The sequence below is a fragment of the Staurois parvus genome, unplaced genomic scaffold, assembly GCF_062004578.1.
Source record: "Staurois parvus isolate SC_StPar_1 unplaced genomic scaffold, SC_StPar_1.0 ptg002753l, whole genome shotgun sequence".
In the NCBI taxonomy this organism is placed as follows: domain Eukaryota; kingdom Metazoa; phylum Chordata; class Amphibia; order Anura; family Ranidae; genus Staurois; species Staurois parvus.
The window spans coordinates 4,056,336-4,069,447 of record NW_028320549.1 but is presented as its reverse complement, the minus strand read 5'-3'; the positions used below and the strand labels follow the sequence as shown (position 1 = coordinate 4,069,447).

Genomic DNA, 13,112 nt, shown 5'->3' with positions numbered 1-13,112 from the left:
AACAACTGAAGTATCTGGGACAAATGAAAAGCCAGAGGTTGAGGCAGCCCAATAGGCTTCACCTATAAGTAGGATATCTTTTTTGGATGGACTGACCCTTTAGTAAATCCAGTGGAACTTAAAGCAGAACCCTAGCTAAAAATAAAAAGCATGTAAAATACTAAATGTGTATGTAGGACTTTAAATGTCATCACTTTTGATTGCACACATATTATCATAAAACATATGTTATTCTTATTAAGTGTGGTCTTAACTGCTAACTCTATCTTTCAGACCTTGTTTCATCCATGTTTATGGTGTAGCATTATTACTATACAGGATCTATATAGCGCCAACAGTTTGCTCAGCGCTTTACAAAATGAAGGCAGACATTACACCCCAACACTCCGCTCCTTCAGCCCAACTACCCCCAAGTAGGTCTCTAAGGTCTTCACTGAAGCCCGCCTCACCACCTGCCCCCTGGACCCTATCCCCTCACAGCTCCTCCAGTCACCCCCCCCCTCCATCATTCGCTCCCTCACCCACATCTTCAATCTCTCCCTCTCCACCGGCAACTTCCCCTCCCCTCTAAAGCACGCACACATCACCCCCATACTCAATAAACCCTCCCTTGACCCCACTAACCTTAACAACTTTAGACCCATCTCCTTGTTGCCCTTCACTTCCAAGCTCCTTGAGCGCCTGGTCTACAATCGCCTAAGCGCCCACCTCACTCATAACAACCTCCTTGACCCCCTACAGTCTGGCTTCCGTCCCCTGCACTCCACCGAAACCGCCCTACTTAAAATCACCAATGACCTGCTAACCGCCAAAGCCAATGGCCACTATTCTATCTTCCTGCTCTTCGACCTCTCCACGGCCTTCGACACTGTTGACCACCCTCTCCTCCTTGCCAAACTGCTCTCCCTTGGCATCAAGGACGCTGCTCTCTCCTGGTTCTCCTCCTACCTTTCCCAACGCTCCTTCAGCATCACCTACAACCTTGCCACCTCCCCCTCCCTCCCCCTCTCTGTCAGGGTCCCCCAAGGCTCTGTCCTCGGGCCCCTCCTCTTCTCCATCTATACCTCCTCCCTTGGCAAACTTATTCACTCCCACGGCTTCAATTACCACCTCTATGCCGACGACACCCAAATTTACCTCTCCACCCCCCACCTCACCCCCTCACTCTCTGCCCGCATCGCCCACCTCCTAAACGACATATCAGACTGGATGTCGCTCCATTTCCTCAAACTTAACCTATCCAAAACCGAGCTCCTGGTCTTCCCCCCCCCCCCCCGTGCCCCCCCATCCTCTCCATCACTACTAACAACGCCACCATCTCTCCCACCCCACACGCCAAAGTCCTGGGTTTCACCCTGGACTCCCACCTCTCCTTCCTACCCCACATCCAACTGCTATCTAGATCTTGCAGGCTCCACCTCCGCAACATCTCCAAGATACGCACATTACACACCCCAGACACCACCAAACAACTCGTACACTCCCTCATCATCTCACGCCTGGACTACTGCAATTCCCTTCTCACTGGCCTACCCAAACGAACGCTATCCCCACTCCAGTCGATCCTAAACTCAGCGGCTAGACTCATCTACCTCACCAACCGCTCCAGATCTGCCTCCCCCCTCTGCCAATCCCTTCATTGGCTCCCGATTGCCCAACGCATCAAATTCAAACTGCTAACTCTGACCTACAAAGCCATTCACAATGCCGCCCCGAACTACATAACTGACCTGATACCCAAGTACTACCCTACCCGTGCCCTCCGCTCCTCACAGGACCTCCTGTTCTCTAGCTCCCTGGTCTCCTCCCACGCCCGATTGCAGGACTTCCCCCATCCTCTGGAACTCCCTACCCCAATCCATCAGACTGTCACCTACCCTCCTCACCTTCAGGCGCACCCTGAAAACCCTCCTCTTCAGGGAAGCCTACCCCAACCTCACCTAACACCCGACCTCACCTAACTACTAACCTCCTCCACTCCTCCCACCACTCCATCCCCCACAGCCATCTCCTCCTGTACCACCTTCCCCTCCCTCCTAGATTGTAAGCTCGAAAGAGCAGGGCCCTCGAACCCCTCGTGTATTGTATTGTTACTGTCTTGTCTCATGTTCTGTCCCCCTTGCTACTGTACAGTGCTGAGCATACCCTTTGGCGCTATATAAATACTGTATAATAATAATAATAATAACAGTTACAATACAATTTGGTGCATAAGGAATAAGAGGGCCCTGCTTGTTAGAGCTTGAAACATTCAGCATTTACAACCCCCCCCCCCCCCCGGTTCATCTCACCACAGCCAATGGTGTAGTCACACTTGTAGTCCATTGATACGTCCTCCAGTCCTGTAATTGAAGGTTCATACCTTTGTATGGACAACAAGCTGAAGGAATAGCCAAAGCATTGCACCCACAATCCACCGATGGTGACTGCAATGCTTTGCAAGCTTAAATGAAAACAAATAGCAAATGCATATTTTTGTTTTTGCAGAATGGGTGCATTTACTTTTACTTTTTTTCAAAAAGTGGAATTATCTTTTAATTGCACTGATCAGGGCGGGGGGGGGGGGGGGGGGGGGGGGACCTAAGAAAAGGAGGATTGGGGCTGCTCTGTGCAAAACCATTGTGCAGAGCAGGTAAGTATACCATGATTTTTTTTAAAAAAAGCCCTACATACTCAGTATTTTATGTACTTCAAATGTAGGTCAGAACATGAGCTGGTGATATGAAGTCAATATTTGAACCCCCAATCTCTATTAGCCTTTCCCGAGGTCAGTGTGTGAATCTCCACTCTCTATTGAGCTTAATATATACAAAAATGAAAAAAGTCAGTAGCCCAGCTAAAGTAAAAATAAATAAAAATGTTTTCCTGCAATACTATACCTTCAAAACTGTGCAAATGAAGATGTGACCTTGGTACTTGCTCTGGTTCCTATACCTGTAAAGATATGAACTGGATTTGGCTTTAGATTTCAGTATAGTATTCTTTAGAATGCATTTCAGATGGCAACAAATAAAGGATATCACTCCTTGTCACACACAGGCTATAGAAATAGGCAAAGGTGATCCGCTGACACTAAACCGACTGGCGAAAATATTTCATTTCTTGGGAAAGCAAGAAATGGCTACAGGAATCTGTAACATGGCCCTGGATGCGCTTCAAGATCCGAAGCTGAACTGGCAGGCTTACCTAACACGCTCCCAGGTAATATCCGAAGCTGAAATGGCACCCTTAGGACTCATGTTGGCAGCCGTTTAGAAAGCCATCCGAGCTTAGCGCAACCAGAGCTCCCTCTGCCACTCACCTGAATGCCCTACTGTAAAGTTTAAGCTGGCCAAAGTAGGATCGAAATTCGGCTTGTTCAGCAGGAACCGGACAAATTTTGATCCATCTATTGGCAGGCTGGTTGTACTAAAGTCAATCTATCAATTTCAGTACAACCAGCCTGTCTGGGGTTTTTTTTTTTTTTCTTTTGCATGATTACTGCCACCGGCTATAGCTGCCAGCAGGGATCATTGTGTTTTCTGTTGGTTTGTTAAAATATACCGTTTTAATATATTGTATCTGTTCAATAAGTGCAGGAAAAAAAACTGTCCATCCAGCCACAAATCTTTATTAAGATTACTTCCTGCACTCTCTGCCTCTGGACTGTTACAAGTTATTATTGTTTCCTTTTATCTCAGTGGACTACAACCCCCCCCCCCTTTATGGAGAAGAGAGGGAGGTGTTATTTAGTCCCAACACTTTTTGTCCTAGGGTGACAATGCTACTCAGTATGACTGTCACCCTAGGACAGGAAGCATGGTCAGGGCAAGATTACCAGGTTAAAATAAAGGGAAAAAAGTATTAAAAAAGAAAACTAATCTAGCCACCAGGTCTAAGAACCATTAAGCTGCAATGCTATCAATTTATGTTCTTGGGTTTTGGTAAACGTTAAGCAAATCATTTTTTATAATGTTTCTTGCACCGGGGATCATTCAGGTAACAGCACTTCCTGGTGAAGGCTGACAATGCTAAGCCACTTCTTTGCAATTAACAGTGGTGTTGTCAACCTTCAGTGCGAGCTCCTCCAGTTGGCCATTGGGCTAACTAGCTGAGAGGCAGCCCAACAGCCAGCTGAAAGAGCACAAATGTAAGGCAGACAACACTGATGCTCATTGCAAAACAGTGGCTTAGCCTGCAACAGTGCTGTTGCTTGCAGCAATTCCATGTAAAAAAACTTTGCAACCGATTCCCAAAAAACAATGTGCTGAAAAAAATTCTGTACAGAGAGGTATTATACTGAAAAACATATTTTAGTTATACCTATGCCTACATTTTCTTTCATCTGGAGGAAGGAAGGAGGAGCTTTCTCAGCTGAGCACACTGCCTTGCCTGCATGCCTGAGCTAAGGGCAGATAGATTCCAGGAAGTAAATACTATATGAATCCTCTGCCCTTACTCAAGATGGCCATGGCTAGAAATGCTAGGGGGTGTTTTCAAAATGATTTCTCAACAAAATAAAGAATGGAGACATAGATGGATAGGTCAGTTTGCTTTGAATAGTAAAAATTAATGAAATAGCATTTTCAGTTTGTTGTGTTCAGATACAGTTTAGTTCCCCTGAACAATTAAGGATTGCATCTATATAATTTTATCTTTTTCTGTGCAGATTTACATCAGAATGTATATGAGAGACCTAGAAAGGGCAAAGATGGGATCATATGGACTGCCAGACAGAAACCATCTTACCAGTGCCAAATCAGACCTTGACAGTATCATAAATGTGTATCCCTGTCTGAAGACGTACCTTGAAATGGGACAAGTAAGTGGAACAGTTACATATACTAAGCCATGTTAAACATGCACCCTAAACATTTACCAGTCACTTAAAGGAGAAGTATGGCCAAAGCTTTGTTGGCTATACGTCTATGGATCATAGGAGTGCAGTTTGTTCTGTACTTCTGTGACCCATTTTCAGCCGACAGCAGGTTAAACATCACAGGGTCGGTCCAGGCCTAAGAGCTCATGTACACGGGACGTTTGGAAAACTCTTCTGAACGATGGAAACTGACTGCTGGAAAACGTAGGTTAAAAAATGTCAGTTTAGCCGTGTTTGCATACCGCATTTATGTGCGTTTAGAAGCGTTTTTAAAAGATAACCTCAGAAGACCTTCCCAAATGCCCAGAATGCACTGAAAAATAGTAAATAACTACTTCAGACATTTTTATATGCATTTGCATTTTGAAAAATAGAGAGAGCAGTATGTCTTGAGATGACCTGGCTTTTCTGGTTGTATTCACTATGGATCCCATCATGAGCATAATGCGGCACGTTCTACCATTTTGTCCTTCACGCGAAACCTGGAACTGACTGCGCTGGTGTATTAGGTCCATTTGATTACATGGAAAACGCTTTGCATGCATTTCTGATGATGAAAAAAGGCTCTGGACAGCATCTGGATATGGAACAGTTAAAAAACACTTCTAAACGCATATGCTTCTAAACGCGGTTAACCGCATTTACAAGCTTTTGGCGTTTGAAACACCAGTAAAATCTACTCCTGAACGCAAGTTTGGTGTGTTAAAAAAAATGACTGTAAACTCAACTGCCTGTAAATGACTATGTGTACATGAACACATAGGAAAACATTAGGGAGAGTTCAGGGGCCGCTGAAAAAAGTGCTGAACAGCTCCTGAACGTCAGTTTAGCAGCCTGAGTGTACATGAGCCCTAAAAAGAGCCCAACCATGTGGTCAGGATCCACCCAGAAAACTGGATCGGCACTTAACTCAGTCTCTCAGCAATCCACCAAGAGCCTGAGCCAGCCCCTCTTGCCCCCTCCACAGCCCAGAACTCCAGTGAGCGATGTAGAGGCAGAACAGAGAGCCGGAGACTGACAGTCACCAGCTCTCTGCAGGCTAAGGTCCAAGAGCTGAGCAATCAGCTGATTTTTCTGTCTATAGCAGGCCATACATGGTTCAAATTCCGAACGATTTTTCGTCCGAAAATCGAAAATGTTGTTCACTCGGTAATTCAATGGTGCCATCAATGATTTAGAAAATTGGCCGACCAAGTCAAAGTTCACCCCATATAACAAGCGAAACCTCTGTACCTTCCAGGTCACGGCTCATGCGCATATTCTTTTCGGAAAAACGATCGTACGATTTGACCATCGTGTCAAAAATCGGTAGTTTTTCACAAATGTTCCAACATGCCCGATCACCGAAAAAGGGAGGAACCACGAAAATTGGCCGGTGCCATTGACCCACTAACAGAGCGAAAATCGGCCGATTATTCTTAGGTCCGATTTTCAGACAAAAAAATTGGTAGAATTTCGACCCATGTACGGCCGGCCATAGAAGCGGCAGGGAACAGCTGCAGGTCGGTACTGCAGACATCGAGGTATGAATTTTTTTTTGCGATTCACAAACTTCTCTTTTAAAAATAATTTAATTTTTATTAATGTGTTTTGATCCCCAGGGGACAAAGTACATGTAGTACCTCGTCCCGTCTTCCTATGTGCTGTCTAAGACTAGCTGTCATGTTGGACAGGGCGCCCCTCTTCCCTCTACAGATGTCTGACAACACAGCTAGCATGGAGATGACTACTTTGACAGACGGCACTTTTCTCAAAGGATGTATCCACATGCCTGGATTATTTTAGCTGACAACCCCTCCTCCCCCTGCACTCTTCTGTCTTGGGGGAGTGCATGGAGACAGAAAAAAGTGCAGTTGTCAAAGAAGCCATCTCCTTGCTAGCTGCATTGTCAGATAACTGTGGAGGGAGGAGGGGTGCCCTGTCCGATCTCACAGCAAGATGTAGTACATAGGAAGATGCGACAAATTACAACATGTACTGTGTCCTCTGGGGAACAGAACACATTAAATATCAGTTCACCTTTCATAACATATTACACCCATATTTAGGGTGTAACATGTTACGATCAGACTGCCCCCCACCCCCCGATGTGACAGCTAGCGGGGATCTTCTCCTTTCCGCCGGCTGTCACAATTTTGAAAAAAATCGCAGCTGCACGGGGCTCCGCCTCTCCGGCCACATCACTCATTCACAGTATTCTGAGAATGGGAAAACTATGGGAATGGGAAAAAGTTCCGACAGCCTTTGCGACTGTTGGTTTGTAGTTTTCAATAAATGCGCCGCGGTAGTTCATTGAGCCTTCCTGTCAGTAAGTACCTGCTTGCCCGTACGAGATGTATGAGCAAGAAGGTATACTGACAGGTTGGGGGAGACCTGCACGGCACCATGGATCTGATGATCACTGTGCAATGCTTTAGAGCAGGAGTGTCAAACTGGTGGCCCTCCAGCTGTTGCAAAACTACAAGTCCCATCATGCCTCTGCCTTTAGTAGTCACGCTTGTAACTGTCAATCTTGCAATACCTCATGGGACTTGTAGTTTGACAACAGCTGGAGGGCCGCCAGTTTGACACCCGTGCTTTAGAGGCTCCAAAAACAAAAAATACTAAATGCACTTTTTGTACCTGCTAAAAAAAATGTGCATTTATTATTTATTGTTAAAAGGTGAACTTATCCTTTAATAATAAAAATTGAAGTGAGACAACTTCTTTAACCACCTTCCTCCATATAGTACAATTATGGGCGCAAGGTGGTTCTCTCGTTCTGATAGGACGTCATACGATGTCCTTCCATTCGGAGCGCGCAGCGCGGCGATCGCCGGTGCGCTGTGTCTCTCGGACACAGCGGATCACGGAAAGAGCCGAAGATGTCAGCTCGGTCATGTGATCAGCTGTGTCCAATCACAGCTGATCACATGTAAACACGGAAATGCTGGTTATGGGCATTTCTCTCCTCTCAAGCTGTCACGCTGACAGAGCAGAGGAGAGCCGGTAATCGGCTTTCTGCGGAGGGGACATGTACACTGATCATCAGGGCACTGATGATCAGTGTGCCCTGATGATCAGTGTGGCCCCAGAAGTGCCACCTGTCAGTGTCCATCAGTGCCAGCAGTCAGTGCTCATCAGTGCCACGTGCCAGTGCCCATCAGTGTCACATCAATGCCACATATCAGTGCATACCAGTGCACATCAATGACACATATCAGTGCCCATCTGAGCTGCCTTTCAATGTCACCCATCAATGCCACCTATCAGTGCTGCCAATCAGTGCCACCTATCAGAGCCAGTCAGTGCCGCCTATCAGAGCCAGTCAGTGCCGCCTATCAGTGTCATGTATCAGTGCTGCCTTTCAGTGCCCATCAGTGATGCCTGTCAATGCTCATCAGTGCAACCTACCAGTGCCTCCTCATCAGTGCCCATCAGTGCCACCTAGAGTGTCCATCATTGCAGCCTCATTAGCGCACATCAGTGAAGGAGAGAAATCACTTATTTACAAAATTGTATAACAAAAACTAAGAAAATTTTTTTTTTTTTTCAAAATTTTCAGTGGTTTTTGGTTTAAGAAAAAATAAAAATCCCAGAGGTGATTAAATACCACCAAAAGAAAGCTCTGTCTCAAAAAAATGATACAAATTTCATATGGGTACAGTGTTGCATGACCGCGCAATTATCATTCAAAGTGTGACAGCGCTGAAAGCTGGAAATTGGCCTGGGCAGGAAGGGGGTATAAGTGCCCTGTAGACTAGTGGTTAAAGGGACAGTCCAAGGCAAATTATTATTTCAGTTTTGGAACAGTCAGGACCCAGGTTCAGAGGTCACTTGTGTGACATCAACCTTACTGGCAAAGCTACTTTTCAGCATAGACACCCATCTTTAAGGAATTTCACTAAACCTGGAAGCCTTCTGGACCTGGAAGTGGAGCAAAACTGGGTTCTGCTTTACCAATCCCCCTTCAACATGCAGGATTGCAGGGAATTTATTCTTCCATTTTCAGCCCTGCCACCATTCTGGTCTTGGGTCAGAATGACATGTACCTGGTCCTGCAGCCGCATGGGATACTTACAGTACATCACATCTCCCAGGAGGCTGCAGGATGGGCACACAAGAGCATTCTGGCGGATCATCAGAACTGGCTGCTTACACCCAGAAGAGGCATTCAGCTGAGGATGACCAAGATGACATCTCAACCAAGATGGCGGCACCTGAATAGCAGGTCACAGAGGGACAACGCTGGATTCGCTGTGTGGGTGAGTATGTGCTTTGAAGAGCACTACAGCACTGCAGGTAAGTGGGAAAAAAAACTACTGGGGGTGGGGGGAGTTGAGTACCGCTTTAAGGCTAGGTTCACATCTGTGTGGTTGGTGCCGCTGCAGATCCACACGAAAATCTGCCCGCACAGAGGAATGTGCACCTGCGGGCGGGTGCCATTAGTTCTAATGGCACGCCACCCGCACTGGAAGTCACAACCGTACTGGGAACCGAGGTTCCCGTGCAGGCTGCGGTTTCCAAAGAAGTTCAGGGACTTCTTCCCTGCGTGTCACAGGGCACGGAGTCCATTCAAATGAATGGGCTCTCGTGCCCGTGCAAAATGCAGCCTGCACAGCCACATATATGTGAACCGGGCCTAAGATACACATTTTTTATCGAGCATAAAATTGGACATGTACAAATGGCTATGTATTGTTCATTTCAGGTCTGTTATTACATGGGCGTGGATGCTGTCCAAGAACTGCTACTGACTGATGAAAACGCAATAAATAATGCATTAGTTTGCATTGCCAAAGCCATGGAGTTTGACATTAGTGATACTCTCCCCGAACTGCAGCTCCTGAAGGGAAAATGCCTTCGGGTCAAAGGTGAAGAACTAAATGCTATCAAGTGTTTCAAGCAAGCATTTCAGCTGGACAGCAAAGGCTCACTGGGCACAGAGACCTTCCGGTGCATAATGGAGACACTGCTGGGCCTATACCACCAGAACAAAATGGATGCCACAGAGCTCATCCAGGAAGTGGAATTGTGGGCAAAGCGGACTCAGGAGAAATACACATCAGAGGCTGTAAGCCAAGAATTACAGACTGTGTGCAGAAACAACACGGCAGAAATTGTAGATCTTTCTAAAGCAATGATCGCAATGGGCAAAATGGACTTGGTGAAGCTTTTGTTTCAGTCTATGAAGGTGAACTGCAAGAGGCCAAGTCTGAAGCTAAGCAGCCGGACCTCTTCCTTCTAAATCAAGACCTGTAAAAGAAATCCTTCTATGTAATAACATCATGTAAATGCTGGCAGTGATATAATCAGGCAAAGAGCTTTGTGAGAAGTGAAGTCATGCAGAGCAATCAGCGAGAAGTCATATTCTATTGTTCTGTCAACACTGAACCAATGAAAGCTGAAATATGATTGGCCGCTATGGGGTGCCGTGTCTCAGATCATTTGCACTGCCATATTAGATAAGTCTGTGTATATATTTTTTACAATTTAAATCCATTTTGATGATCATAAAGCTGTATTCTACAACCAAAAAAATGTTTTTTGTTATTAAAGATGAACTCCAGCCTTACAGTTTTACAGACTGCTCTCCAATATTGAAATGACTGATCTCACTACACACTGTGAACTTTGCACAGTGTGCATCAGCAGTTGCAGCACATTATATACAGACCACAGCATTTTCTAGCAGAAGGACATCCCTTTCCTGTCCAGTCTTACTGACTGTGACCCTTCCCTTTCATTCATTGGATTTCAATTTCTGAAATCATGGAGGCTTAGAATCACATGTGGGCATTACCATAGCTTCCTGTTTTCAGGCTGCTATATACTGTCCACTGCTGGCCCCTCCCACCAACCGTGATCTGCCTGCATTGCATAGAGATTATTATTATTATACAGGATTTATATAGCGCCAACAGTTTGCTCAGCGCTTTACAATATAACGGGAGACAATACAGCAACAATACAGTTCAAGACAAGAGGGTTAGGAGGGCCTGATCCTGGGAGCTTACAATCTAAGAGGGAGGGGCTGGTGGTACAAAAGGTAATAACTGTGGGGGATGGACTGATAGGAGGAGTAGAAGATTCCATTATTAGCTGAGGGCAGGATAGGCTTCCCTGAAGAGATAGGTTTTCAGAGATCGCCTAAAAGTGAGCAGAGTAGGCGATAGTCTGATAGATTGGGGTAGAGAGTTCCAGAGGATGGGGGAAGCTCTGGAGAAGTCCTGGAGACGAGCATGGGAGGAGGAGACAAGGGAGCTAGAGATCAGATGGTCATGCGAGGAGCGGAGAGGACGGTTTGGGTGATATTTGGAGACAAGACTGGTGATGTAATTTGGGAGAGAGTTATAAATGGCTTTATATGTGATTGTTAATGTTTTGAATTTTATTTGTTGGGCAATGGGAAGCCAGTGAAGGGATTGGCAGAGAGGGATGGCAGATATGGAACGGTTAGTAAAGTGGATGAGTCTAGCAGATAAGGTGTTGTATTGGGTCCAAAATAAGGAATGTAATGAAAAAAGATTTATTTAATAATCTTCTTAGCATGTTAAAGAGGGGGGAGAGGAGGAACCAAGGAAAGGAAAATATGAGCAGATTAAATGTCAGGTTTAAGTCACACCCATTGGTGAATATTTCCTTTTGTCCATCCCTCAGCTTTGGGAGTCACACAAACACCGGCAGGCTGTTTCAGGCGAGAAGCTGTCACTTTCTGACCTCACAACACCTGCCTAAACCTCTCTTCTCTTTATCCCTCCTTATGGTTGGTAGTGGCTGACCAGACTATGCCTGTGAGGCAAGTTAAACTGTTATATATAGGGGCACCTTCCTTCCTGAGATAGCAGCACCAGCACTGTTGGCTAGCATTGCTCCTCTCCTCTTCTATTGGAATACATTTGAAGGCTATGGTGCACGAAGGTTTTCTGTTTACTGCAGTACCGTGAAACAGATGTTTGGGCATACAACCACCTTCTGAGGTCTATGGGGATGGGGCACACCAAGTACACCATACTACTAGACAGGAGAAAACCAGTTCATTGTATGCTAGAAGATTGTTTTACTGTTTTATTTATTAGACTATGTAAATCAAAATTATATATATATATACACACACACACATACAGGAGCACCTCGGTTTACTAATGCCTTGGATAACGTAATTTTCGGTTTACGAATGAAAATCCATTGAAAATAATGGCTCGGTTTACGAATTTTTTTCGCCATATGAACAGATTAATTGGTTTTCAATGCATTTACAAATTTTGTTTTAATCATGTCCCTGTACAGTACTATGCCTTTAAAGTGCACTTTATAAAGAGTTTTGAACAGATAAAACTTTTTTTTTACTTTTCTCTGACCTCTGGAACGGATTAATTGGTTTTCAATGCATTTACGAAGTTCTTTTTATTCATGTCCCTTTATGCCGTTAAAGTGTACTTTATAAAGAGTTCTGAACAGATAAAACTTTTTTTTACTTTTTTCTGACCTCCGGAACGGATTAATTGGTTTTCCAAACATTTATGAATTAATTTTTAATCATGTCCCTGTACAGTATTTATGCCTTTAAAGTGCACTTTATAAAGAGTTTTGAACAGATAAATTACGTTTTTTTAAGTTTTGTCTGACTTCCGGAACAGATTAATTGGTTTTCAATGCATTCCTATGGGAAAACGCATTTCGGTTTACGAATTTTTCACAATACAAAAAGTCCAGCGGAACGAATTAAATTCGTAAACCGAGTTGCGCCTGTGCATACATACCTACTATACATATGTATATAACATATAGATACACACACGATCACCCTTTACCTGTGTTTCCCCCACCACTGCAGCACTCTTGCAAGGTAATTATACACATCATTCTGTATGCGTACCACTTTGGTCCAATGACATCACTTCACCTTCTTCAACCTCTGGCATTAGGTGGTTCCTAAATTCTGTACAGAGCATGTCACCGCTCTCTAGCATGCTCCTGTGACCCCAGGGTGGAGGTAGAGGTTTAAATACCTGGGCTCACAGGAAGTGGGTTGAATGAGACTCGGCATCTTTCATCCCAGAAGAAGAGTAGTGCCACATTGCTGGATAGCTGAATCTACAGAAGACAACCACTGGAGACACAACAAGTATTGTTGCTGGAGCTGCTTGTTTTTTGGGGGGTGATTTACACATTGCTTTACCTGAGTCAAGTTTATCCAATAAAGTCAAAGAAAGCTGTGATAAGCAAAGAGCAGAATCTGATAGCAATCAATCAGAAACCATCTGATAATCAC

The 13,112-nt window shown here is 44.9% G+C and overlaps 1 protein-coding gene and 1 long non-coding RNA gene across 3 annotated transcripts in view; one reads left to right on the top strand and one right to left on the bottom strand.

Annotated features, from left to right (window-relative positions):
* The window catches only part of TTC22 (tetratricopeptide repeat domain 22), a 32,176-nt gene extending 21,764 nt beyond the window's left edge, over positions 1-10,412 (top strand). Inside the window, exons 5-7 of the mRNA XM_089666609.1 lie at positions 3,040-3,201; positions 4,649-4,801; positions 9,549-10,412. Of these exons, the coding sequence (XP_089522735.1) occupies positions 3,040-3,201; positions 4,649-4,801; positions 9,549-10,085 (852 nt within the window). The 3' untranslated portion in view covers positions 10,086-10,412. The remainder of the gene's footprint in view (positions 1-3,039; positions 3,202-4,648; positions 4,802-9,548) is intronic.
* LOC149429329 (uncharacterized) overlaps positions 1-13,112 on the bottom strand; it is an 87,332-nt gene that overhangs the window by 12,270 nt on the left and 61,950 nt on the right. The window lies entirely within an intron of this gene.